Below are 27,069 nucleotides of genomic sequence, written 5' to 3' on the forward strand. Positions count from 1 at the left end.
CCCCTTTTGGATACTGACCAAGATGACCAAGAAGCCATTTTACCATGAATCTTCTGGTTGCGAAATTTCCTCAGCCCTTGCTTTGAGCCCTTCTCCCGTGCTGCCCCTGTTGCACTGCCATCCTCCTTCAAACCACCTCTGCCAAGACGCCAATGAAAAACACCTGGGCAGCATGGCTGTGCTTGCAGCAGCACCCTGGCCTTACTGCCTCTCTTTTTGCCACCTTCATCCCGTTGTTGACTGGATGCTCTTCAAGGCAAGGCCCCTGCACATCTGTGCAGTGACTCACACACCAGGCCCACCCAGCTCCTCACCAGCTGTTGCTAAGCTCCACCAGAGTCCAACTGACTGTGTTGGTGTGGCAATGACAGACCAAGACCAACCACCATTACCAGTAAAAAGCAATAACAACAGGCACAAGGAATTATGAAAAAAAATTACTTTTTAATGTACAAAAGGTTTATATACAGGTTCAGCATGTTACCTCCATTCTTGTGATGTAGAAAACAGCTAAAAATGTTCTTAAGATATAAATCTGACAGAACAATTCACCTACAGTACTTTTAGTAATGATGTCTTCTATACATAATATATACAGTGCTGGAATGGTTATTATAATACTTTTTAAGTAAATGAAGGAAGACCACCGCTTCTGAAAGTCTGAGAAATCTCAAGTCATTGGAGATTTGGTTTTGCTTTTGTATTTGATCCTTTGCTAATGAGATATCTGTGAAGGGGGACTCAGTAGCCATCATTGCCCTTCACAGCTGTTGAAAAAAAATCAGATTAACAGTTGAAGGACACATGAAAGCCTGATCCATCTCAGCACAAGGGATGCCCAGTTGTATGCCAAGCGTCCAGGACAAAATACAATGTCCTAAAATATGTTCTGCCCTCTTTTCATAAATGCAAAAGCAAGGGCAAGGTCAGTAACCGCAGGAGAATATATACAGTGGACTATAAAACAATCCCTTTAAACACAACTTTCACGGGAGACACAAATAAACAGCCAGGCACCTTGCTCTGCTTTCCTGTCCTCATGCACCCTGGACATCAGCAGGAGTCACAGGGGCCTCGAGGGCTGAAGGGCAGGAGTGAGAGCATCCTGTGCACACCCTCTGCATTTGGGATGGGGGTGGGTGAGCTTGCAGGATGCTGAGCAGCCCCTCCGTGTGCCAGCCTTGCCCAGGCCTACCCAGCAGCCACGCTGTCCCAGCCCACCGCTGCCACAAACGGCTCACCTGGAGGAGGTAGCATGTGGTGTTTTCATGCCAGCCCCTGGGCATGCAAGGCACAGTGAGCCCGACATCAGTTTGTGCAAAAAAGAAAGCAGGGACACCAGAAAGCATCTTTACAGAACTGTCACTGTCCTGCGCCGGGGATGGAGTCAGATGCAAGTGAGAACACCATATCAATACGAGGGGGAGAGGGGAGATGGGAAGGAGAATGAAGTTCTGCAGATGCTTGTCCGGTCAAACTGTGAGAACCTGGGGAGGATGTGACACTTGTCCCCTGGCCTCCAACAGGTGGAGTACCAAGTATTTGATGCTGTGAAAGCAGGATGAGGAGAGTTGTCCTTGTCCAATGCGGTCAGAAGTTAAGCAAGGCCTCCTGTCCAAGTACATGCACCTCACAACTTCTACCCTTTTGTCTAACAACAGCAAAAATAAATAATGCAGCTAAGATTAACTTCAGTGCCAGGTGGGACCAGCCTGAAAACAGCTGATTGTTATTACAAGCAGTTACATCTTGGTAGAGGGTCTGGCTTTGGGAGGCCCCACTCCTCCCACCTCTTCCACAAGGACTTTTTTCCAAGAGATTCTCACTGGCCGAACTACTATTTTGACTCAAATACCTGTTTTGAGACTATCCAGATGTTTGCCTATGCTGCAGACTGCAGGTGCAGAGCTGAACTGAACCGGCTGAGCACAAAGAGTAGCTGTATACTGTAGCACAAAGCACAAGCCAAACTAACACCCCAGGTTGTCCATGGCATATTTTTCGGACACAGCAGCTCTTTTCACAGCTGACCAAAGCTGTGGGACATGTTAAAGTAGCACTGGGTGCATGCCAACAAGCCTCCTTGCGGGGCTGGGTGTATTAGCTCATGCTTGGCCTCGCATCAGTGCAGCCACGTGCCTGTTGTGTTCACGCAGCCCAGGCAGAACCCTGCATGGAGCACATTACGCAGATGAACCCTGGCCAGATAAACCAGCTCCCACAATGCTGCCACAGTGCTGACCGGGCTGAAACGATCATAAAAGTCTCTCCATCACCATCACATTTATATGTGAGCACCTCAGCACGGAAAACCCAACAGAAAGCAAAGCCGTCGCAAAGGTGCACAGGGATATGGTAATGCGTGCTTCAGAGATCTGACATTAAAGATGCATGCGGGGCCCCCGCAGAAAGTCAGCGCGCTCAGAAGGCGCAAAGTTATGCGTGTATGTCAGTCTGTACGCCAGAGCCTTCCTGCCACGGGGGATTATTTCCCAGTGATTGCTGTTCCCAGGCCTCTGCTCCACTCTGCACATGATATAAACCACGTTGTAAACACAGCTGATCAAAGTGTGCATTCACCTTTTATGTGTCTCATCAATGTGTCTTTCCAATGTTTTCTCAGAAACACCACTATGTTTTTATAAATGTACATTTTATATACGCTTCTGGCAATACACTATATTTGATTTTTAAAGGAAGAGAGGCCTTGGCTACTTAACACGAAAGCGTGGTAAGGCACTTTGCTGAAAAGCCATTTGGAATCAACGCTTTTTGCAAGGTACAAAGGTATTTATGGTATAAAACAATACTGCTGGCAGAGGGCTTGTTCGGAGACATAACTAAACCCTACTCTCATCAGAGCAGAATACATATTATGGCTTTTATTCTGATCAAAACCTCATCCTCCCGTTTCTTTCTGGAGTGTGTTGAAAATGGATTTTTTTGCAAACATAACTAACGGAAAATGATGGGGAGTGCTATTTACAGGGCTGCTGGGGAGGGAGGGTTTCATCTCTAAGCACACTCATGCTGTCTCCTAGCTCCGGCAAACCAAGCCAAAATGAGGTGCACCCTTGCGGTGCTGAACTGCCTGGATATAGTTTACATAATTCTGTACAGACACTTTAAAAAATGTTCGTTTTGAATCCCTTTAATGTATTTAATACTTATAAAAAAAGAATCTACTCTATTGAAACAGATTATTTTTGAAAAGCACATTCATAAACCTGCTTCGCGCAGAGCCCCTTGGATAGCGCTAAGGCCTTGTGCTTTACTGTTATGACATCATGTTTAGAAATTTACTCTCTTCTGCCAGCGTGGTTAGCATGGAGCTCATATCGCCTATTGCCATATTGCTTATTCCCGCGGGTATGGTGGGCAGTGTCAGAGAGTTTCGTGGAGTCGTCAGGCGAGAGGAGTTCTGGGAGAGGTTCTGCAGGATGCTGGGGCTCAGGGTTCCTGACATCAGGCTCGAATGGTCCCCATCGTCCATGATGGCATCAAAATCTATCTGGGGTGGCTCAAGGCCTTGCGAGTCCACCGTGCTGGATACCTGGTTCGCGCCCGGGGAAGGCAGAGCGGCCGGCTTGCTGTTCAGCGCACACTGCTGCTGTCTGACCCGGCAGTCCGCGTGATTATCGAAGCTGCTGTTTTGTTCATACATGTGGATTTGACCGTAATAGTACATCAAATTGTTTTCCCTCATGCCGTCCGCGCACTGCTGGGCTGGTGCAGGCAACATGTTGCTTGTTCTTTTATGCATGGCCTCTGCCGCCTCCTGGCCCGGGCTGATGGTGTTTGTAGGGTGGGGAGTTCGCATGTAGCCCAATTGCTGGACGGTGCGGAGGCCTCGGGGTCTGCTGGCCGGGCTTGGCTCGGGCGGAGGATGAGGCTGGACCATGCCGGATGGATATGCCTGCGTGGCCGAGCCCATCATGCTTTGCTGAGGCTCAAAGCTGGGCTGGTTGGAGGTCATGATGGGCTGATGAAAGGTCTCTTGAGCCATGGGGAAGTTCAGGTGGGTCGGCTGAGATGAGTAGTTCTGCTGACTCGGTTCATGCATGACCTGGCCCAGCATTGTGCGCTCGCTGTTGCTGCCAACCATTAAAGAAGGGTTGGTCGCCATGTCCACTTGCTGAGGGTGAAGGTGGGGTCTGGACTTTGCTGCCATGCTGCTACAAGAAGGAGAGATCTGATTTGGGTTGCCACTGATTGCACTGGGGCTCAGCATCTGATGAGGTTGGTTATACCCTGTGTGCAAGCCCAGATCAGGGTTCATGCTGGGGCCTAGGCTCATGGGCTGCTGCCGCAGCTGCATACAGTTTAGCCTCTGCCCATCCATGCCCACATTTCTTTGCATAAAGCTCTGCTGTGTTACATTCATACTGTTCTCTGGCAGCTGTATCTGCTGCTGGTTATAGTTCTGGTACTGACCAAAGTTCTGCTTCTGCTGGACCACTGCTAAGTTCCCTTGTGAAAACTGCTGCTTCGACTGATTGGACATGATATCAACCGTACCTGAGCTGACTTCGTTCCACTGGACGGGCATGTTATTTTTATTCATGTCTGAGGAAGCATCAAAGCTCATGGGACACTCTGCCATCATGGGTCCCAAGTGGCTCATGCTCGTCTCAGCCGCTGCCATCCTGCGCTGGCTGGGCAAGGCTGGAGACTGCAGCTTCCCACTTCCCTGGAAGCTCTGCATCTCATTGCTGTACCCCATGGAAGTGCTCTCGGCTGCTGTACCATTGCTCTGGGATTTGATATACTGCACCACATCATCTGGCAGCACAATGTCATCATCTCCGACAGGTGCCTCCACCTCCCCAGACATGGCTTCCATGGCAATGTTTTCACTGATGCTCAGCGGCCGGGGTGAGTAGGTATGCCGGGGGAGGCTCCCATCTGAGCGCCCATAGTTCTGGAGGCCAAAATTCCTCCTGTCCGTGGGGTGTGGAGGATGGAAGGGGTTCATGCTGTTGGTGCTGTTGAAGCGGTGAACTCGTGGGAGGGCTTGGGGGTCTCCTGCAGGTCTCCTCACCGGGTCGCTAGCCCGTCTTGTGCAGTTGCCTGGCACCTCATGGGGAAACGCTGCAGCTGATGGATAGCCATAGGTGTTACCGTCGCTGCAACGCCTGGGGCCTGGTGGGAGGCGGATGGAGGGCAAGGTGGGATCTGGTCCATCCATAAGTGAGATTCTGTTCTTCAGGGTCATCCTCTCCATATTCGGCAGGGGAGTTGGAGGAGGGCCCCCTGTGGCAGCAGCATACTTGGCTTTCAGCCTGTAGTGCTGGGCTGGTGTGAGGTTTAGCAGACCCGGCATCCCACTGCACTGGCTCGCCTCGCTTGACCGACGGGAGGCATCCGTCGAAATTGGGTCATAGGAGTCAGCAGAGCTTGTGTTATTGGGACGGTGCCCAAGCTGTGAAGCCTCGCTGGAACGGCGGCTGGAGAAGTAGGGGGAGATCCCTGATGATCTGCGGCTGACAGTGTAAGCAGAGCTGATGGTGCTTGTTGTACTATCACGGCGCTCGTTGAGTTGGTTCAGCATTGTAACCTCATTGACAGACAGCTCCATTATTCTGGGATTAGGCAGCGTAGCAGAAGAACCACCACTACTTTCTAGAATAGAGCCTGAGAGAAAAGTTGCAGGGAAGGAAAAGGTTTAGTTAGCTGAGAAATTCCACTTGGTAGTGTTCTTGGTGCCAGAATACAGACACACAAAGCCACCCCCAAATATTTCACAGGAATGACAGTGGATTTAATTTGCTGCCATTGAATTCAAAGCTTCCTCTCCAGCTCTGTGTCCATGCACAAAAAGCAAGAAGGCTGGGGAGAGAAGGCAAGAAGTCCCTGCTGTAGAGTCTTTGCAATGTGTACCCCACTGACACTCAGCTGCTGAGGGAGGGCCTTCACGTGGACTTCTCTTAGTAGGAAAAAAGCAGGACGGGTGTGAACCATGCCACAGGGACAGCACATGGCTACGGCCACAGCTGCTCACTGGGACAGATGCACAGGGCTGAGAGCCCAAAACTTGGCGTTCAAAGGCTCTTCCCAGAGCAAACCAAGAAGTCTCAATATACAAGGCCCTGAGGCTTAGTAAAACCCAGGCCCCATGCCTTGGGACTTCTTGGCAAAGTCAGAGGAGCACTGAAGGGATCACAAAGATGCCTGTAACAGGAATCCACAGCCAGTGGGAAACTAGTATATGAAGCTGTAGGCAATGGCCAGGAACTCTTGAAGTGACAAAAGCTCTCTTGGAGCAAGATCAGGGTTGAAGGGCTTGTCTTGATTGTTGCTGTGCTCCAGCAGTCTCCCAAGAGGCACATTAGCTCTTGGGGAACTGTTACTGCTGGAACAAACCCAAGCAGTCTTGCGGCTGCCACTGGGACAGTGAGGACAGCTGTGTCTGGGTCCTGGGCAAGCCCAGAAACAAAGACACCAACACCTCTGCCTTCCTTCATAGCTCTGTAGCCCTGAGCATCTGGGTGTCTGTTGCACATCACCAGATGGCTGTGTTCACACCCAAGCTCTCCATTTTACCTGATACCTCTATCCAGCAAGGCCTGACTCAGAGGCAAAAAGAAAAGATCCTCCTCCAGGGCAGACTCTTGGTTATGAAACCAGAGTCAAACTCTGGAGGGTTCCTACAGGACATGACTCAAGTACAGGGCTTACCGTTTCCTGAGATGGGAGGCAGCTTGGTGTTTCTGGCTTGTGGAGCTGGGCTCACCCATGAGCAGGAATCCTTAACTGTCTTGAGTTTCTCTTTCTTGAGCTGTTCAAGTCGTTGCATCGTCGTCATGTGTTTCCTTAGCTGCAGGCTGACTGCCGAATTACCAGATGAGACCGTTGAGTCCACAACAGGAGCATTGTCATCCAACGCCGTCAGATCTCCCAGACTTCCCCCACTGTGCATGTTCATTTCTACTCCACTGTCATTGTTGTTGGTGCTGCCAAGGGGTGACGGTTCACTGCTGCACGACGACTGGCCACCAGGACTGGACTGACACATCTTGGGGAAGGAAAAGAGAAGGCATTGGGCAGGTGGAAACATGGATGGAAAGAAACCAGGAACCCCAAATCCTCAGCAGGCTCTACATGTTTGACTCTATCCCAGGCTCTCCTCTCTCTTGTTAACCTTCCCTGCTGCAGGGCTTCAGCTCTACCAGAGGACAGGGGCACATTCTCTGGGGGAGGAGGGCAAGGCAGCACCCCACAGCTGGAAAAAACTATGGTGGGGGGTTCAACCGGATGATGGTGAGAAACCAAATGCTGTTCCTCCAAAAGATTAAGGACAGATGCTTCTCGAAGAAAAGCAGGACATTACCTGGTTGTGCAAGGTATGTTGCAGCAAGCACTGGCTTATCTAACATAGGATCAAGGCCTAAGTATTTCAGACACAACATATTTCTGTCTTTAAAATACTCTAACATATAATTAGGTTAGCTGACAAACTTCCCAGCCAGATAAAAACCTGGTTCACTGTTTGCAAACTCCCACTTGCAGATAAGGCAGATAAGCAGCATAAATATTTATTTTATTTACATCAGGAATTGCATTTCACATTGAGGAGTTTATTTGTAGCAGACACTAAATGGTCTGAACTTGCTCTGAGGTAGCTGTTGCTGCTACCAGACAGGATGCCTGGATGCCTGGCTTCTCTGCTCGAGGCTCAGGCTCCAGCAAAAAGTGGGAGTGCTGAAAAGGCAGCATACTTTGCCTCAGGCCAGGGTGGGAGTGCGGGGTGATGCCCTGTTTCACTTTGCTCGTAGCAGCCCTCATAGGCAGGGCTCACTGCCTCTGATGGCCTCATTGCCCTTCAATCAGGATGACAGACACTGTAATCCCAGGATTAGATGGCAAATTGTGATGCTGGGAGAAAGGCAGCAAAGGGAATCCTCGGGCACTGGGCACCGTGTCCTCCCCATTTCTGCACTCAAGCAAATATCCCCTGTCCCTCCCCATCGCTCCGCAGCTGGAGGCAGGAGGTCTGCAGGAGACCAGGCTTTTTACAGCTATTTTAATACAAAGGATTTCTTTGCTCACCTTAGTACCGACTGTCCTTAGGAAGGTAGAGTAAGGAAGGGTAAGCGGGAATAAAGAACAGGTTGTTAGGACAAAGGCAGCATTAACAGAAAGGACCATGTTAGTAAAAGGAGGAAGAGGGGAGTGCAGAATACAACACAAATTTCCAACATCTTCCCCTCTCCCATACTCTGTCTTCCCTGCTTTCCCTCTTCGAGGGCCCAGATAAAAACCCTTAGGAGAACTTCCCACCTGTCTCCATGGGTTTTGAATGAGACCCAAAGATGGGTCAAAATAAGACAAAGGGTCTTGGAGATATGGGAACCAGTGAAGCATCTCACCCCTCCCACCACCCTGACCTTAACCAGGAAGCAGGAGTTGGACGTGGGCCCATCAAGTCAGATGCAGCCCCATTAAACGTGCATGAGCGAAGTAGGCAGCACTGGATGGGGAGAGCAGAAAGTAACATCCGACCCATGGCCCTGCCACCAGTGAGATGGCTTGGCTGCGACCCTGGGAGTTCAGAGCCCTAGAAAAACAACCCCACACCTTCGGAAGAAACAGGGTGGGGAACCGTGGTTGTGTCCATGTTTTCACTGAAAAAAAATCCAAAACACACAGAGGAAGAGCATTGGAGAGAGGTCATTCTGTCCAGTGGTTCTCACACTCAGTTTCTGTAACCCAATACAGAGCCTCATCATGGTATAACTGTTCCTTTAGTCAATTAAAGACATTTTAGATGTGAAAATACTCAACTCCTTCCTAAGCAAAACATGCTGCTCATTAGTAATTTGTCCAACAACACATCCCTTAACCTTTTTCATAAAATCTTTGTAGCTCCAGGGCATGTTGTTTCATAGGAATAACAACATTTTAGCCTGAATTTAATTCAAGAAAATATATATATATTGGAGCTCAGTCCTTTCAGCTCCAGTGAGAACCCTGGGGACAATGTGAACACTCTCCTTTGCAGGTGAAGGTCTTTCTAATGTATCCAGCCCATACCCTGCCCGACTCTGAGCTGGTGCAGCAGACCAGAACTTTGGGTATGAAGGGTGAAGAGAAACATCAAAAGGCAAAAGTTACCCGCGTGTTGCAATGCTCCATCTCCTCCACCAGCAGTGGTGTGCTGAGGAGCAGGTGGGCTCCCTACATGGGGTGGAAGAGGCTTGAATGTGTTTGAACCCATCACCATACACACCTTGTTAGCATCATCAACCATGATACTGCCTACTGTGGAGCTGCTGTAATGGCCAGAAGGCTGATGAATGGTCTTTGCTTCAGCTGGTGGCCACTCATAGGGCTGCACAATATGATCAGGGTTGACTGTAAGCCCATACTCTGTGGGCCACAGCATTGCTTGCATGTTTACTCCTGGTTTCACTCCCCTGCCCTATGGTCCAACTACAATTTTCTGTGGCAGCTGGGAGTCAAGTATTGAACTCATATACTCCTCCTGAGCAATCTGCTCTAGTCAATCGTGATTGAACAAGAAGGCTGGACTAGACAATCTCAAGAGATCCCTGCCAATCTCAGTGATTCTGTACTTCTGTGTATAGTGGGCAGGGCTGAGGAATTGAACTTGCTTTAAGATACCCAACAAAAAAAACCACCAGCTACTTTTATCCCCACTGGCTTCATCATACGGCCCGAAACAGAGTTGGGCCAGCAAACCCGCTGTGCAGCAGCAGCAGCCTGGTAAGAATAACAGTAAAGGGTGCAGGGAGGAGGAGAAGAGGGACTGCTTAAGCCAGGACCATCAATCTGTGCCCTACGGTCATTGCTCAATTTAAATTGGTGAGGTAGGTAAAGCTTATATGACCACAACACTCTGAGTTTTACCCACTTTCCCAGCACAGGGAGGCCAAGCTCAGCACGGGGCATCACATGGTGCCCATGACTACGAGGGTGGGAATTTTTGATGCCGGGTAGGAAGGTGCAAAATGCACTGGACTGTGTCTTGACCTGCAGTTTCATCTTTGGACTTGAACTCTAGGGTGTTGGCAGGTGAAGGGAAACTGCCTGGAGAGGTAAATGGCATGCAAATGCTTCACACCCCCATTGCGTCGGAGCAATTAGGGGCCGCGTCATTACTGCCAAGAGCAACTGCTCTTACCACAGAATTCTCCGTTTTTATAGTTTTGACTTGTAAGCAATCCTCCATGCTCCTTGTGGTGCTGTTGGCCTCGGGGCTCTCCTCTGAAATCTTGCTGCTCTGCTTGGCGCTTGCCTCATTGTCCCCATTTTCCTTGAGTGGAGGTGGCCTCGGGTGAACATCGTTGCGCTGTTTCTTCGTGACATGGGCATCAGGCCCGTGCACAGTCTTGACATGTTTCCTGAGGGAACTAGGGTCTGTGTACCGCTTCGTGCAGCCAGGGATTTTACAGACGTAGGGTTTCTGTTAATACAAGCAAATCTTGGGTTATATTTAGAACAAGCCCAAATATTCCAGGTACAGTGTATGGGCCAAGAAAATACAATGAGCATAGCAGCTGGCAGCAGCAAAATGTGGAGCATCTGCTCCACAGGATTCTGTAAGACTGAGATCTCTAAGATGTGATATATGGGCTGCTGCTGATCCACACAGACCTGGCCAGTCATTTGATGTTGGCTAAAGTCCTTGTTTTCAGTTTCTGGATTAAAAGACAGCTAAGAATTCATGACATACCTTCCTAATACTACTTTCCCATGTACGTATTTGCTCGGGTGGCCACAGGAATGTTTCCTGATTACAGATGGGAGGGAGGTGATGTAGGGGACTGGCCATCATAACATGTTCTCCCTGCTAAGGTGGGGTCTATACCAAGAAATGTCTGAGACCTTCTGGCTGGTGGAATTCCAGTGAAACCAAGCCAGACTGGATTCACCCTACCCAATCTATCATACCACTCCAGCACCTGTCACCTTGAAATCTGTTGTTGTGCAAAACAAACCACAGGCATGCAATGTTTTTTTCAGATGATAGCACTCCAGTCCTGAATTCATGAATCATTGATTGCCACAGGAAAACAAGGCTGAAGCCACACTTCTGAAAACCGAAGTCAGCAAACAGATACTTTTCTTCTTTCAACTTTTTTTTTTTTTATTGAGTTTCCAATTCCAAAGTGTATTAGCGCTGCAGTTGTTTGAGCTGGTGCTGCTGCGCTGGAAGCTCTGAATTCATCACAAGTTCCTCTTTCAGCCTCACAGCTACTCTAACTATTTTTCTGCCAACACACTAGGATAGATCCATGAAAAAAAAGATAGATGTTGTTTGAAGGCTACCCAAAATGACCATTCCTATTCTTTTTTTTTTATCTGGTTTGTAATTTTGTCCAGAAGCTTAAGTGAAAAAGGCGTATATATTCTTTGCAGAAAGCCAGCATCATGAAAAATACTGAAAGTCTGGTTTTTATTCAAAAGCATGCTTCCTGACTGATCTTGGCACATCACTTGAACAAACTAAATCTTCATAACACCCCACTAAGGTAAATATTTAATATATTTTAAAGCTAGGTAAACAAAAGCACAGGAAGTAAAATAGTCTGTTTATAAATCTTATGAACCTTTTTGACGAGGCATTATAGAAATACTATTTTTGCTATTAAAACCTACTCTGAAGAACAGAACCCTTACCATGCATGCTAAAAACTCTACATAAAAGAGTTCAAGGATTTTTCATAAAGATCCTTTAGGCCCAATAAATCTCATTTTTCAGGTATTAATAATTAGGGTAACACGATCACTGTGGCTTGGACAGAAGACACTCCACCTAATGGGCTACGACCATGCTCTTCATCAGGCCATACCCCCTGCAACTGAAATGAGCACAGCTGCTGTTTTGTGGGCAAGCCATCATATACCCCCTGGGTTATTGAGATTCTGACATCTAATGCAGTGTATGCCCTACTGAAGTCAACAATTCAGATATCTCAGATGCCTCCCTCCTACTCCCATACACACACAGCATGATACTCCTTAGGGTGGGAGAGCTGGAGAACTCCCTAGGCACTCAGCAGAACTGAATTTCTGTATTTCACCCTTGTTTAGCTTGGAGAAAATGTCACCCCAAGCCTCTGGCTGGTCATGAACTCATGCCACTCTTTTTCGTATGCACTGGAGAAGTGGTCATGGGATGAAATTCCTTTTCCCAGGAGTAACTTTGAAGGTATCCCCTGAAGGGATTCAAATAGTCATTGAAAGTTTAAAATTATATAGTGCATGTGACATTTCAACAATTGAACAAAAGCCAGTGTGGTATTACATCCCCAGCTGTGAATTTCAGCATGTTTGGACCATACACCTATGTCCTGTCACACATTGATAGAGACAAATACAGGGAATCTGAAACTTCCCCCTTAGAGGAGACATGGATAACCAACTCTGAAACTGTGGTGTATTCTAAGTAAAGGCTGAAAGCAGAGGAAAATATTTAGTAGGTAGCTAAGAACCACAATAGATTTACCAATGGGTAATGGGAGATATTCACAGCCACAAACTCCCACTCTGCATCCACGTGGTTTTGTGAGCCAAGGTCTCAATGCAGTTTGCTAACCCATTGGTCATGGCCACAGGTCACTGCAGGACCCTCACCTGGGCCTGTTGCTCAATTCAATGAGCTTTGCCATAAGGAATATCATCTGTTGCAAAGGATCATGTCATAAGTTCCTCAAAAAGAAGCTGTCAAATATATGGCCCAGAGAGCCCTCATTTGCAGCCTACTGATCACTCACACACGTCTTGGGGCATGCCTGTGTTTCATCAAGGAGGGCTGAACAGCAGTTCAGGAGTAAGCATGATCGCAAAGTGTAAGATCATGCAGTGCCACATAGTTCCTGTGGTAAGGCTCAGCTGCTCTGGTACAAATCCTCCACCGGAGGCTACGCTGTTTCTGCACCTGGGGAGGCTTTTGCATCTTCCAGGGGAAACAACAGCAAAGGATAAAATCCCTATCTGAGTCTTTAATTTGTGTTGTTGGATGCAGCCTGTACCAAGTGTCAACATATCAGGGTCCACCACAGACAAGGAGTTGGATGCTCCTGCCCTACAGCCTCACCTTCTTGCACAATGGGAACCCAAAGGAGCAGACCTTCAAGTGTGTCCAAGCTCTGCTCAGACGAAGCGAGGAGTCATCCCAGATCCAGTGCAGCTCCTGATCTGGATCACTTGGGAAACTGAACCCATCAAAGAAATGACATTTAATTATACAGCCAAAGCCAAAATTCCACATGTAGGAACATGGGCCACCATCTGGCCCAACAGAAGGGAAACTCTGGCCTGCCTAGGAAGGATCCTGGAAAAGCTCTAGGGGTTCCAGCTCAAGTGATATACACCCAAAAAGAGGCTCACATACTGCTCCAGTATGGACAGACTGGGCAGAGCGAGTCTGCATCCAGCACTGAAAGTTGTACCAGCAGTCTTGATCCATCCACATGAGAATCCTTAGGGATGGAAGAGAGATGCAAAATTGATTTATGGTCAGGAAAAAACACTGCAGTAATGGGAATATTCAGTGGCTTGATTGACTTCTTTAGCTTATGAGAAATAAGATGGAGAGTGACTTAACACTGTAGTGTTATGAGGTGGAAATAGCAACGAGAGGGACATTGGATCCAGCACTGGAGGAAGGCAGAGAAAGCATCCAGGGCTGGAAAACAAGCAATTTCTAATACCTGAAATGTGAGATTAAATCACAGCTGCCTACCTTTTAGGTAAAAAAGCTTTAACAGAGCAAACTTTTTTTAGTTAAACATCAGTTACTGGCAATGCAGGTTGCTGAGCAGACAAGAGGTTGCATGTCCTGTTGGTCCCTCCTGGCCTCAAGGTCTGTGTAGCCTTAAACTGACCCCAAACTACCCAGTGCCAGTGTGAATATGGGTTAATTTTAACCTGTGCTCTGCTGGGGAAGTGGCTCACTACTGAAGGACAATCCTGATGTCTGGATTCATACCCAAACCAACTCAAATAACACTGAGACCCAGGACGTTCATCGGGTTCATCTCAGCATCGCACAGCATCCTAGACGTTGAGTACTTATTCTGACTCCAACAGAATCTCTGAAACCTACAGAGCTTTGGTTATCACTAACTAATATTATGCCAGAGATAGAAATACTCCCAACAAGCCTTTTGTAGACACAGCATCTCTTTAAAAAGCTGTCATCTGTGGCAATTGTGTTCCATTCTCCAATAGTCTATATTTAACTGTTGCAAATTAGGCTACAGACTGAATACTTCATGGCTGCAAACACTATTAGAACTTTGGAGTGTTGTTTTTCTTCCCCTGTCAGCTAATTAGTGGTAATATAAATTTCAATCGTCGGCCGTGGTTGATTGCAACAGACCATCACATGCGTTACAATAAAGGCAATTTCCTCTGCTCCCCAACTACTAATAGTGGGTCTTAATTAGCCAAGGTTAACAAAGCATTGCATTGTGCTCTATCATTGTACATCAAACGATGGAGGGAGTATTATTTCCAGAGTGTCAGGATCCAGGGTAGCTGTTATACTACTGCAAGTCTGCTCAACAGTAATATTAAACACCACATGCACAACTGTACAATCCTATTTGTGCTATTAAAATTTATAAATTTGGAAAATGCTTGCTTTAATTTCCAAAGCCGATTAAAAAGTTTGCATACTTTAACATCTGTTTATGATTTCAAACATGGCTTTCATAAATATGAAGCTAATGTGGTCTGGCTCTCCAGCAAAATAAATCCCATTAAAAAATAAGAAAAACCTCTCATTACAGTAGGTTTCTTTTTACACGAGTCCAGTGTGTAAAATGTATGTTTATTGTCAGCAAAATTAAAAAAAAATGCCCTCCATTGAGCTGTGGTGAGCCCAGGCTTACCTCATTGGAATGCGTCCGGTTCTGGTGCTTGGCTCTGTCCGAGGCATTGGAAAAGGCTTTATTGCAGCCTTCGTGTTCACAGACATAGGGTTTTTCTCCAGTGTGGGACCTCAGGTGTGTCTTTAAGTTCTCCAGGCGGGAATAGGCTTTGGAGCAGCCCTCAAACTAAAATAATAAAAAAAAAAACCCACAAGAAGAGTGATTAATTAACCAGAAAAATTTGATTTTCCCCCTGCCTAAACCCTTCTCATCTGTTTCTCATTCTTTCTTTTTTCCTTCCCTTTAAAGGGCTTGTGTTTTAGGGAACAACATCCACTTTGTTGGGAGAATTCACTTCCCCAGGCAGGCCGAGAGTTTCAGCAGTGTCATACTTAAGGTGCTGCTCGTTGTTGGGTACCCACCTGACATTTCAACAAAAGACTCTTTTTTTCCAGCAGGGTTGGAACATGCCTTTACTCCTCCCAGGGCTCCCTTAGCCCCTCCTGCCATCCCTCTGCAGGTAACACACTCAGCAGTGGAGGCCCTCTCCTCCCCACCCAGAGAACTGATGGCTTCTTGACAGTTTGACCAGCCTTGCAACTTCACTAGCACCAGCGCTGGAGAGGCCAGCCAATCCTCTAACACACAAGAAGAAATCTAGCAAGCTTTGAAGTTTCCCAAATTACATCTTGGGTCTACTCTTGGAGGATGCTGTGGTCAGGTCATCTAACATTACCACTTTAAAAAACAAGGCTCTCAGTCTTGAAGACAGATGGATATTTGGATGACAAAACAGGCCAGGAACCTTCCTTCTGGAAGGAAACCAGCTGCCCACACAACAAGAAGCAGCAGCTTGGGGGACACGGCGAGGCTTCAAGCGATGCAACCTCTACTCTGGCTGGGCTGGAGGCTTCTCCCTTCACCTGCCCTGGCTGCAGTATGGGAGGATTTCACCCCAAACCAAGGAACCTGTCTTAAATGCTCTTTGACAAAACAAGTGAACAAGTGGGAACTTAGAAACACTGGAAGAAGTTTTAAGAAATGCAAGGCTCCCTTCCAAATTCTAGCTAAATGCTGCACTCGCTGTTCAGCTGGTAGCTTTGAAAACCCATGCTGCACTTCCTATGCAAGCACTTTAAAACACACTAAATTTCAACACACAACCCCTCTTTTTTTTTTTTGTTTTTGTTTTTGTTTTTGTTTTTGTAACGTATGCAAGCCACAAGGAGTTGTATTTCAGCAGGTCACTTAAATGTGTCTGCAAGTTCTGACCAGATGTGAAAAGACTTCACGTTGCTATGCTTGAGTCTCGGGCAGTGAAGAAACTACTGTCATAGTGGGACAGGTCATGCCACAGCTGGATTTCCCTGTGGGCAGCTGAGTGGCCTTACGTGTCCAGAGATCTGGTCCATTTGGGCAAGGGCCAAAGGCAGCCCCATGCAACAGCAATGGTACCTGCACCCTTGTGCTGCATGGGCAAGGGACCCGCCTGCACTGCTAAGGAGGGAGGCTAATGTGCAGCCCATGAAACCCATAAAGCACATAGGCACAGGCTGATCCCATATAATTTTGTTGTGCTGGAAAAGAGGTAGGGGTTACTTGAGCTTCCATTTAAGGTCTAGTGCAGGGATGGTGGGTGTAAGGCAAACTTGCTCTGCTCTCTTGATATATCCAGATCACTTCAAGGACAGGAGAATCCTGCAAGAGCTGATTCCTTCCACCACTTTGTCAGGGTGGGATGGATCCAGTTCCCCTTCCTCAGATGACTTTCATTAGCCCATTAGGCCCACAGAACATGCCGCAGCTCTGAGGTAGCACAGAATATCCCTTTCTTCTCTTGCCCTGTACAAACAGCGCTTTACCACTTGAGTCGCTTACAGTTATTGAAATACATAATTCCATTTGCTGGAAAACAAAGGGAACTCAGCACGAGGCAACTCATGTGTCCCTCCTGGTTTTGCTGGATACTGACACAAAAATGTAGTTATTAAGAGCAAAAGTACTGAGGCCACATTTTCAAATAAGAGCTTCTTAGCAAAGCAGCCTGTGCATGTTCAAAGCTGTTGTTCCCACTCTTACGTGTGGATTTGATTATGTCAGTGGGAGTTCTGTCTGTCATCTGTTGAAATAATCCTTGACCAAATCCCAGGCTGCAATGGGGCTCATCTGTAGCTTTATGTACACCACAAACTTCTTGTCTGAAACAAATGGTGCTTTGAAAAATCACTGTCAGACTTGGATAAGGAATGCTATGCCACAGAAGGGCACCGTCTGCAGAGCTGCCATGTATCCCAGGCAATTGGAAACCGGTGGTACTCCAGTTTGGGGAGAGTTGTTGCAACATATCACACACAGACTGTAGTTCTCCAGGAGGCAGAGGATGACCTGAGATTTGAACACACAGCCTTGCCATTGCTCCAGTGTGACACAACTGAGGCTTGAAAGAGGCAGGATTGTGCAGTGGTGCCTTTTTCTGCTCCATTACAGCACCGAAGAGGATGCAGTTCCTGCTGCTTTTTGTCTTCTGAGTCGCTCTACCTGCAAGGGCAGGGCTAGACTTTTCCTCACTGCTCACTGTCTAGCACACCAATGATCAATATTCCTTGATACTTTTAAGGAAGGTTGGTAAAGCACTAGAACCGGGCAAAGTGCTTTAAAAGATTAAAACAAAGGACATGGCCCTGTGCCCTGGGGAGCTTATGCTCTAAATTAAATGAACACAGGGTTGGAAGATTGATAAAGGAGTCATGCAGCAAGCAAATCATACATATCCTAATATTTGTAAGCAGGAGCTGGGGCAGAGCCAGGAAGGGAGAGAGCTGGAAGTCACTAATGCAGCAGAAGAGGAGGAAGATACAGGAGGAGAGCTCAGGCATCTATGGAGCGGAAAGAAAGACTCATCCCTGAGACTCTAGGGAGAGGAATGGTGTAATGCTGACAGCTGAGGAGGTATGAAAAACTGGCAAGGGGAGAAGGCAGAGAGTAGAGGATATCAAAGACAGGGATGGATCTTTGGGAGGAAAAAGGGCTGAAGCATATGTGGAAAGAGAGGGTGAACACTTCCCCTCTACCAGTTGGCCACAGCCACAGCTCACTTCGCTATTGCATCACCCATCGAGCATCCCTGGCTGCCACACATCAGCCAGTGGTGCAGTGAGAGAATCCACATGTGAGGGCAGATACGTGCTTTAGTATCTCAAGGTTGAGAGGGAGGTGAGTCCAGCTCTGCCATGTGCTAGACAAGCCTGTACTGACAGGGCTGAGATATGAAATAGCACCCCATGATCCATGGTCTTCCTCAGGCAGTGTTTAACACTAGGCACAGTGCTGCTTGCGTGCACAAGGTCTGGGAACCGAGCTCCTCTTGGGGTTTAAGCTCCCAGGGGCCACACCTCTGGATTAAGAGAGCAGAGGCAGGAGGTGCTGGCCTAGCCCCCCAGGCTGGAAGGAGGCTTGCATGCACACTCGGGTATGTAGGTGAGGGAAACTTGCAGCCCCAGCACCAGTACTGGGTGGTGCTAAGTTAGACACGACCAGGGTTAGGTGGTTCCCCACAGTGTAGGGTTACTGGATTTCCTTCTTGGATATAAGCAACAAAATTGGCTGGTTTCTACCTTAAGTGACTTGTTCTGAGTCACTCTGGATCTCTGTGGTAGAGCTAAAACCATTTTCCCCAAGGAAATGCAGTTCTGCCCACTAACACCTCAACCACCCTCCGTGACCATTTGCCCTGTCCCCAGGGCGTAACCTGCAAGTAGCTGCAAGCCAGACACAAAGAGCTGGACTGGCCCTGAGCTGGGTGCCAGCAGGTACCCTGGGAGAGCCCTGCTTGAAGCCATGCGTGTGTCTGCATGCACATTTGTGTGACCACCAAAGTCCAGCGTCCCACTTGCCAAGCTGAGATGCACCATGTGTCCCTGCCAGCTCACCGTGCACTTGTGTGGCTTCTCTCCGGTGTGCCTTCGCATGTGCACCACTAACATGTACTGAGCCTTGAAGGGCTTCTGCTCCCGTGTACAGTCCTGCCAGCGGCAGACAAACTCCTTCTTCTCCCCATGGATGTGATCGTTGTTGATGTGCTGGTAGGAGAGAAGGAAGAAGCAGGTCACTCCTAGAAGAGCTGATGCCAGCGAAACACGCACGGTGCTCCAAAAGTCAGCCGTTCACTCCCCAGTGCTTGTGGTCAGGCATTGCACCTGGGTCCCAGGTGCACAGATAACACCAGGGACACAGGAGGCAGCTCTGAGGTCTGCTGTGTCCTGCAGGAGAAGGCGCACAGCACCCAGAACACCAGGCGCTGGGTCCAAAGCAGCTATAAATGGGAGGTTTGCAAAAGCAATGGGGACCCATGGTGCCAGGGAGAGAGGAGACCCCTCAGTGCCTCTTGGGCTGCCTGGTGCCACTGCTGGGGAGGATGACAAAATCATTTTTGTCTCTGCTGAACCCTCCTGTGCTGCATTTACACAGCTGGGTCCTTTTCCTGGGGCGCTGCTGTAGGATGGGGGAGAGGAGGAGACAAGCCTCAGCTGGACTTGATCTTAAAGGGCTATTTTTACTTACATGATTCTATGTTTCTAAGCCTGCTTGTGCACCAGCCCTTGTAGAGGCCCTAAGACATCCACCTGCTGTCCAGCACTGCGGCTGGCAGGAAATGACAGCATCTGCGAGCTATGCACCAAGGAAAGCTCCACCGCCTCAATTACTGCTAATTACTCGGGTCCCTGAAATCCTGTGCTGGGGTGTTGACAAGCCAGACCCAAAACGGGGCCTTCATCCACCCCGGGAGGAAGATGAGGGTCACTTTTTCCCAGCCCAGGGCAGATGAAGCCCTGCTGAAAATAAACAGAGCTGGAGACCAGCCTGTCGGCAGTGCTGTTCCTGTGGTGGCTGTGTCTCCTTGAATGGGGTCTTTCTGCCAAAAATAATGCCTGTCCTTGCTCCTGTGTTTTCAGCAGACATTCACTGACAGGAAATCCTAAAATAAACCACTCTGGCTTTGGGTTTTGGTTTTTTTGTGCTGAGATTTTTTCCAGCCCAGCCTTCGTCCCCCCAGCCAAGGCCAGGCACACCATGTTGTGGCTCGGTATGAGACTTTCTTGGGGTGGTGAGGCAGCATGAGGACACAAAAACATATTAAAACAGAATCACCGACCTTCACAGTCCCAGCTGAATCCATCCCCAGCGTTTTGTGTGCCATGGCCCTATCCTGGGGACAGGCACCTGCTGCTCGGAGCACCAGGTCTGCCCAGGGGCAAGAGGGGGTGTGTGGCACTCAGCTGGTCCTTTAGGTGCCATGGCTAAACACTGAGAGCCCAGGCTGCATGCTGGGAGGGTCAGGCGAGGCTGGGTTGGGGGGAGGCTTTCTATGGGTTTGGAGTCCAGCCGCCTATGGTTCTGGTTTGATAACATGGCAGTGGTGTGTGATTTCAGCCACAGATGGTGGACATCTCTGGTGAGGTCCCCGGGAGACCCATGGGCATGCTTAACCACGTCCAGACCAGATTGGGAAGATACATCTCCTGGCTCTGTTTGCGTGGGAGTCTGACTTGCAACCAAGACTATGCATGGCAGTGCTAGCAGCGGCGGAGTGTATGGGCTTGCCTGTTTGGTCCTGCTTAGGCCAGAGGAAGACACATTTACGGGAGGGGGGCTGTAGTCCCCCTTCAGGCTTATTAACTCACTGTCTGGGCAATATCTGCTTCCCATCACATGGTGAAGGAGCAGTTGCACAACTCGCCACACTTCAGCTACAGCTCCATAGCCCCTATCAAACTCCCACCTAGCCAGAGGCTTTACCTGGGCTTCTCTCAAATAGACTGTGGCCTTCAAGGCTGGGAGCAGCAGCGGTGCTTGCAAAAATGAGCCCTTACTTCTCACATGCATGTCTCCCACAAGCATATTACCCACTGTGTATGGAGAATGGACCCTGCATACCCAGGTACTTTGCTCTGCACACAAACTAGAGTTTTTCCACGCACGATGGGATGCCACCTTCTCAAAAGTTGGCCCACAACATCTGTATTTCATTTGCATGTATATTTTGGGCAGCCCAAATCCACAACCCCATGTTTCTAGTAATCACAGTACAGAAGGCTTCTGTTTTTATAACCTTCCAAGTTTAGGAAAATTTTGGACATTCTGTCAAATATTTTTCTTTGGGTTTTCTCTGGAAATAAATTGTGCTGAGCTTCCTGGATCAGCCCTGCACTTTGCTCTGGGCAGAGTTAAAGAGTCTTTCTTATGTCTGAGAGGGAAATGCACAAATACTGCTGGACAAATGTGAGCCCAGCCCATCTGATGGGGCTGCTGTGGTTTAACCCCAGAAAAGCAACGCCCCATGGCATGTAGTGTGCAACCCATTAAGCAACTTATCACTCATTTGGCCCTGAAAAGCACTTCCAAATCTGCCTGTACTCAAGGACATGTTGCCCTGAACCAGTGACTTCTGGCAGAGGCAGGCAGGTGCTAACCTTAGATGGAAGAAGAGTACAGGCCAAAAATTATCATTTAGTGTGTGTTCCCTCTGTGCTAAGGTAACGTTTCTATGCAGAGCTTAGGGAAACGGAGACTGACGCCTACTTGGTGGCGTCTAAACACAACTAAAATGAAGATATATAAAAAAGGGTGAGAGCAGACACAAGCCCTCAGGAAGAGGGCTACATGTGAGTCACACATTGGTGGCCCCTGGCAGGCCTGGAACCTGGCTGAGGCAAGCAGCAAAAGACTGAAGGGAAAGGAGAAGATAGCAGGGCCTGTCGCAAAATTGCTCAATCCAACATTTTGCTGCAAGCAGAAGGGTTGCTGTGGCTGGTGAATTCCCAGCATCTCTGGGATGACTTCAAATGAATGGGGCTCATACCACAGACCCGAAGTGAGGACTGGAAGGGTGCTGGGCTGGGGGTAAGATGAGGCTCAGACACAGATCACATCTGATTTCACAGGCTCTCGCTCTGAGTTTAAGAGATTTTTTGACCAGAGAAGCCAAAGGAAACCAAGTGGTGGATTCCCAGGTGAAGCAAAGCACACAAAAGGTTCTTGGAATTAATTAGAACTGAAAATCTGATTAATGACTTGGTTTGGGGATCCTTCAGAGAGCAGTTTTGACACTGGTTGGGGGATATCACTGTGATTACGGAAGCCCTATTTCCCAGTTTTTAAAAAATCAACCCACTTTCTTTATTTCGGGCTCTGACGATGACACTGGAGCATGTCTAAACTCTGGAAGTGCTCTATTTTTGTGGGAGGGATGAGCTGAGCAAGTCAACAGTTCCTAAGTGTTATGGCCCCACAGCTCATGTAACAGCAGCATAAAAGGTTATCACGGCCTGGGTGAGGACTGAGGACAGCATGGACAGTCCCTGACCCATAGCTGGTGTAGGTGCATGGAGAGGCTCAGTGAATACAGCCAGCAAAGATGAAAGGGCTCAGTCCCCTTCCCCATTTTCTGATCAGGTCCTCTGCACAGAGTCTTCTGTCATCGGGTCATGCACAAGGGAGACAGAAACTTTAGCCTCAGCAGCTGAGAAGAGAGCAACATCAAATAATCTATGAGAGGCTTCTTGCAGCTAAACTCCTTGGGGAGCAGCGACCTGCTTTGGCAGTGTTTACACACCGTATCTCTGATTTGCACCTTTAGTAGCTCCCAGAGTGAGCTCTGGCTGTACAGCAGCTCGTGATAAAAAATGAGGACAAGTGCACAGAAACCCAAATTTATCGCTGGGGTTTCCTCCCAACCATTACTCACATGGACAAGCTGCTCTTGAGTGTCATATTCCTTTGTGCACCCTTCCCAGTGACAGTTCGTCTCATAAATAACCTCAGGCTCCTGTTTACATTCATCCTTATCTAGATCTTCTTTCAGGTCTGTCAGATGCTCCTGCAACACAACAGTGCATTGTATAAGGTGAACTTCTTTCATCTGAATTCCTCCGTCACTCATAGATTACGGGGCAGGTATCAACTGATCACAAAACCATGCTCGTTGTGGTGACACAACATCCTTGATTACTGTGAAATAATGAATTGCAGGGTTTTGGTAGAAATGGATCAGAGTTAATGACAGGACATGAAACACCCCGAAGCTGTAGTCACAGTGATGCCTGGCTCCAGCCAGGTCGTGGGCAGTCCCAGGAAAAGCTGGAGAAAGGAAAAGGCTGGTTTTTGACCTTTGGTTGTGTTCTTTGCTGGAGCAAAACTGACCTGGGGGAGTGGGGAAATATGAGCATGAAGAAACCACAGAGCAGTCAGAGCCTAGCAGTTACTGTACCCACCTGACACGGGTTGGGGAGGGGGGGGTCTGTTTTCTGCATCTTTCAGTAGATAAGAAAATTATACCTAACATTTACCCAAAGATTTATGCCTGCAGGGTGCTCCACAGGGACAAAGTGGTGAGCCCTCAAAGCACTCCTCTGAGATAGGGAAATTTGGGAAGCTTGAGCAAGAACCAGTGATGAGTGGGTTGCAAAGCAGAGCTCCAGGGGCTCTGGACTCATAAATGAGTTACTTTAATGCTGGGCATGCTGTGAGCTCTCTCCTTAACTTCTGTCTAGCCAGCTCCTCAGTGCTAAATGAAGCACAGAAAATTTTTGTTATGGCTACTATGAGGATTAAAGCATCAGCACCTAAACAATGCAACATAATTAGTACCATTTAGAAGTAAGGACAACTGTCGGCTCTGCACGTGTCAGACACTTGCACAAGGCAATCATCAGCCAATATTGGCTTGGGAATTTAGCAGTACAAACCCCTGCAGGTTGTGACCCCCTTCATTCCCTTTCCTGACCATTCTACTACTGCCCAGCACCAAGTGTCCCGCCTCCAGGGCAGCTGTAGGCAGGAGCATCTGGGCTGACTGACCACATCAGACGCTGTTCCTCATGATTTAATGCTTCAACTGGGGCTAGTTGGCCCCATAAGTGTGTAGACACAGTCAGACCCATCCTGCAGTCTTTGACCTGCCCAAACAGACCTATCTGGCTGCCGTCTCCTTCCCCACCAAGACATTCCCAATGCCTACTGAGGGGCTGCAATGATTAATGACTTAATGGCATTGTAGAGCTTGGAAAGTGAGACGCTCTGTATGAAAGTTCAACAATTTTCATTAACTAGCTCATGACATACGTGCCAGCTGTGACTTTTCAATTCAGAAGTTTAGATATGGAGAGGAAGAGATTTGTTTTAATTAGCTCTTAATTTAAAGAAAAAAAAATAATTGTAAGGTGGCTCTTGGGACAGGAAGCTGTAGTAATTTACAGAAAGACTTCTGGAGATTCAAACTATGTCAAAACCCACAGCAACAGTCTGAGAAAGTTCAAACAGCAGCTTCTTTTTCCTGCATTTCCTATTTGGGTAAGCTGTGAACATTATTTCTGTTGAAACATTTCTCTCCATGCAAAGTGTGGTCTTGGAAAAGTGGAATTTTCTACTAAAAATCTTACTTTGCCAAAATTTTTACGTTGTCTGTTGGAAAAATGGAGTTGAAGCCATTGTAATTTGTTGAAGAAGATTGACTTGTTTTACTTCTGGCTAGTTCAACATTAATCTGAATCTTACTGGAGCTATTGTGGTAATCGTAAGAGCACAGTTAACTCAGGTCCCTCGTGCCTGGTGCTCCTCTGTGTCCCACAAATCTTCTCTGCATTGCATTTTTTATATTACAAGCCATCATGGGAGATACTGTCTGGCCAAGGATTTTAAACACCCAAACCACAACTCACATGAGGCATTTCCAGTACAGAATTTCCAAAACAAAACACACACATGCTTTTTTTTTTTTTTTTGATGGATGAACTTCATACTCTGCAAAAAAATGTATCAGTCAATAATTAACTGACTGTAACTCGACTTTTCAGCACAGTCTCCTGCAGAACAGGAATCCCCAAATTTAACAAGTTGCTGTCAGTTAGACCAGCTCAAGAAGGGACACCCACTATGCTCAGTCTTTGAACCTGTTCTCCTTGCCAAGAAAGGGCTGCCTCTTACAAAGTACTTTCCAGTAATTTCCCAGTCAATACTGAAATGTTGCAAGATGTGAAGCCTACATTTCCCTTGGGGTATTACTTCACAGATCTCATCATTAGGAACTATTAGACGATCAGCATTCATTTTCCTTCTCTTAATTTCACCTTGCTATTCTAATCAAACCTCCTTGCACCACTTTAACTTACTCCCTGCCTTCTTTCAGTGCTTATTTCACATAAGACCCAGTGGATGAAACTCTGGGGCAGGGCTGCAGGGCTGAGCCAGGCTGATGCTACCTAAGCACTCCCTGTGGCTGGGCACACACCTCTTCACGTTGGAGCAGAGAATGGACGATGACAGCCATTGAGCAAGCAGCTGTCTGTCCCACAGCTCCTCTGCTACAGATGCTTTAAGAAAGCACTTGATGGCTTTCAAATCTTTTGTCAGTTGCTGCAAGAAATAAACACATGGCCCTATTAGCCTGGGTGGTGGCCAGATTGTTTTTTTGGGGCATGTGCTTTTGCAGCAGCATGTAGATGCACTCCTAAACCTAAAGCTCCAGAGAGGTGCCTCTTTGCCCTAATTGTGCTGACTACAGCATGTTTATCTTTCCCTGATATGCTATCTTCATCAATTTTACCAGCCCCCTGATGACTGCACACGTTGCTGTCCCCATGCATCATGCTGAGACCTGCTCCTGAACCAGGGCAGAAGGAGAAATTTGTCATCAACTCTTCCCTTCGCTTGACAATAACACGGCCTAATATTTCATGAAAATGAAGTGCCCAGAGCACTCCTGATAGTTTACAGTTGTGATAAAGGACGGTCAGATGGATACTGTCAGCCATTAAACAGTTTGCAATCACAGAGCTCTGGAAAGAAAGCAAAGGCCTTTGGGTCCTTCCTGGTGTCAAATGTTGTGTCACCAGTGTAAAGGATGTTTCTAGGAACAATTCCTTGTTGAATCAAGAAGTCGTCCGTTTTTTGCAAGCTTGCTACCTACATTCAAGATTCCCTCATAATCTATGTTTGCTCTGAGACACTAATGCTGCTTGCTTTGGAGCACAGAAAACCAGGCATAATTTTTAAATTATCATGCTTGAAATACTCCCTCCCTCCTTTTTTTCTATCCAAGCACAGCAACTGCAAGCTGAGTCCCAAGCACCCACTGAATGCCTCACTCAGTCACTGCAGCTCTGCCCTGTACCTTGCTGGGCTTCATGCTCCAAGAGACACCAGCCTGCCTGGCAGACTTTGATGCCTTGCTCCTCGCTGCAGCAAAAGGTGCCAAGAGTATCATTCCCAAAGACAACAAGACCCAGCAGCTCGCTGCCTCGGCCCCACAACACGTCTCGTACCAGGAAGGTTACCTGTGTGGTTGGGGACGCTGGAGGCAAACCCTCAACTTCAGTCTTGACTTTGCTGCGCTTGTTAATTACTGGATTGACTGTGCTGCTCACGGCCGACTCGCTGCTCTGCTTGCTCTAGGAAAGAAAACCAGGCAAGAGACAGCACAGGGTTTGCGATGAGGGACAGACCGCAGCCCACCTCCTCATTAAAAATTAACTTAAAAATCAGTCAGCGTTGAACTTCAGAAGTGGCCAGGGACAACCAGGTTTGGTTTTCACATGGAAGATAGTCCGTGTGGGTTTGTGCAAGAGGGAAGAGCCAAGGGCAGCATCAGCTTCTGCAGGCTCACCAGTGAGCTTGGCCTTGGCATTGGTGCTCCATTTCAGAGCGATCTAGTCCCTGTCAAAGCCATCAAAACCTTATGCAACACCCCACCCCCACCCCCCTCCCCCAAGCCACAATTTTATTTCTCAATGGGATGAAACAATTTGTTGAGAAAATGAATTCCTGGGGGGAGTGGGTGGCTCTGGTTACGTGCGAGGGCTCTGGTGTGTTGGGTGCATGAAAGGCTATGTGTATATTTTGCTAAGCTCTTAAAAAATGAGAACAACTTCAGGAGAAAAAAACATCCCATTGTATGTGCATAAAATGGGAACATCAACATTTTAAATACGCTCTTGCTAATTGCTCAAGATTGGTCCTGCAAGTTATTAAACAGAGGCATAACTCCTGCCAGCCACATTATTCTGGTAGCCAGTTTGTAAGAAGAAAACAAAACCAATCAATCAAATAACCTTCAATAACAAACAGAGTTTGCAGTGCAGCAGCCATGAGAAGTCCTAAAACAATAAACCAGTCTGAAAAGTTCAGTATGATACAACTAAACCAACAATTGGAAATGGGTGTGAAATGAGGT

At 47.7% G+C, this 27,069-nt stretch overlaps 1 protein-coding gene across 2 annotated transcripts in view; it reads right to left on the reverse strand.

Annotated features, from left to right (window-relative positions):
• Nucleotides 1–434: 434 nt before the first annotated feature.
• Nucleotides 435–27,069, reverse strand: part of GLI2 (GLI family zinc finger 2) — a 199,639-nt gene continuing 173,004 nt past the window's right edge. For both annotated transcript variants that reach the window (XM_037398606.1, XM_037398607.1), the window contains 7 exons: nucleotides 26,174–26,287; nucleotides 22,588–22,719; nucleotides 18,773–18,922; nucleotides 14,865–15,029; nucleotides 10,145–10,426; nucleotides 6,679–7,015; nucleotides 435–5,634 (listed from right to left, as the gene is read on the reverse strand). In XM_037398606.1, the coding sequence (XP_037254503.1) occupies nucleotides 3,278–5,634; nucleotides 6,679–7,015; nucleotides 10,145–10,426; nucleotides 14,865–15,029; nucleotides 18,773–18,922; nucleotides 22,588–22,719; nucleotides 26,174–26,287 (3,537 nt within the window). In that variant the 3' untranslated portion in view covers nucleotides 435–3,277. The remainder of the gene's footprint in view (nucleotides 5,635–6,678; nucleotides 7,016–10,144; nucleotides 10,427–14,864; nucleotides 15,030–18,772; nucleotides 18,923–22,587; nucleotides 22,720–26,173; nucleotides 26,288–27,069) is intronic.

The sequence above is a fragment of the Falco rusticolus genome, chromosome 8 (genome assembly GCF_015220075.1).
Source record: "Falco rusticolus isolate bFalRus1 chromosome 8, bFalRus1.pri, whole genome shotgun sequence".
Classification (NCBI taxonomy): Eukaryota; Metazoa; Chordata; class Aves; order Falconiformes; family Falconidae; genus Falco; species Falco rusticolus.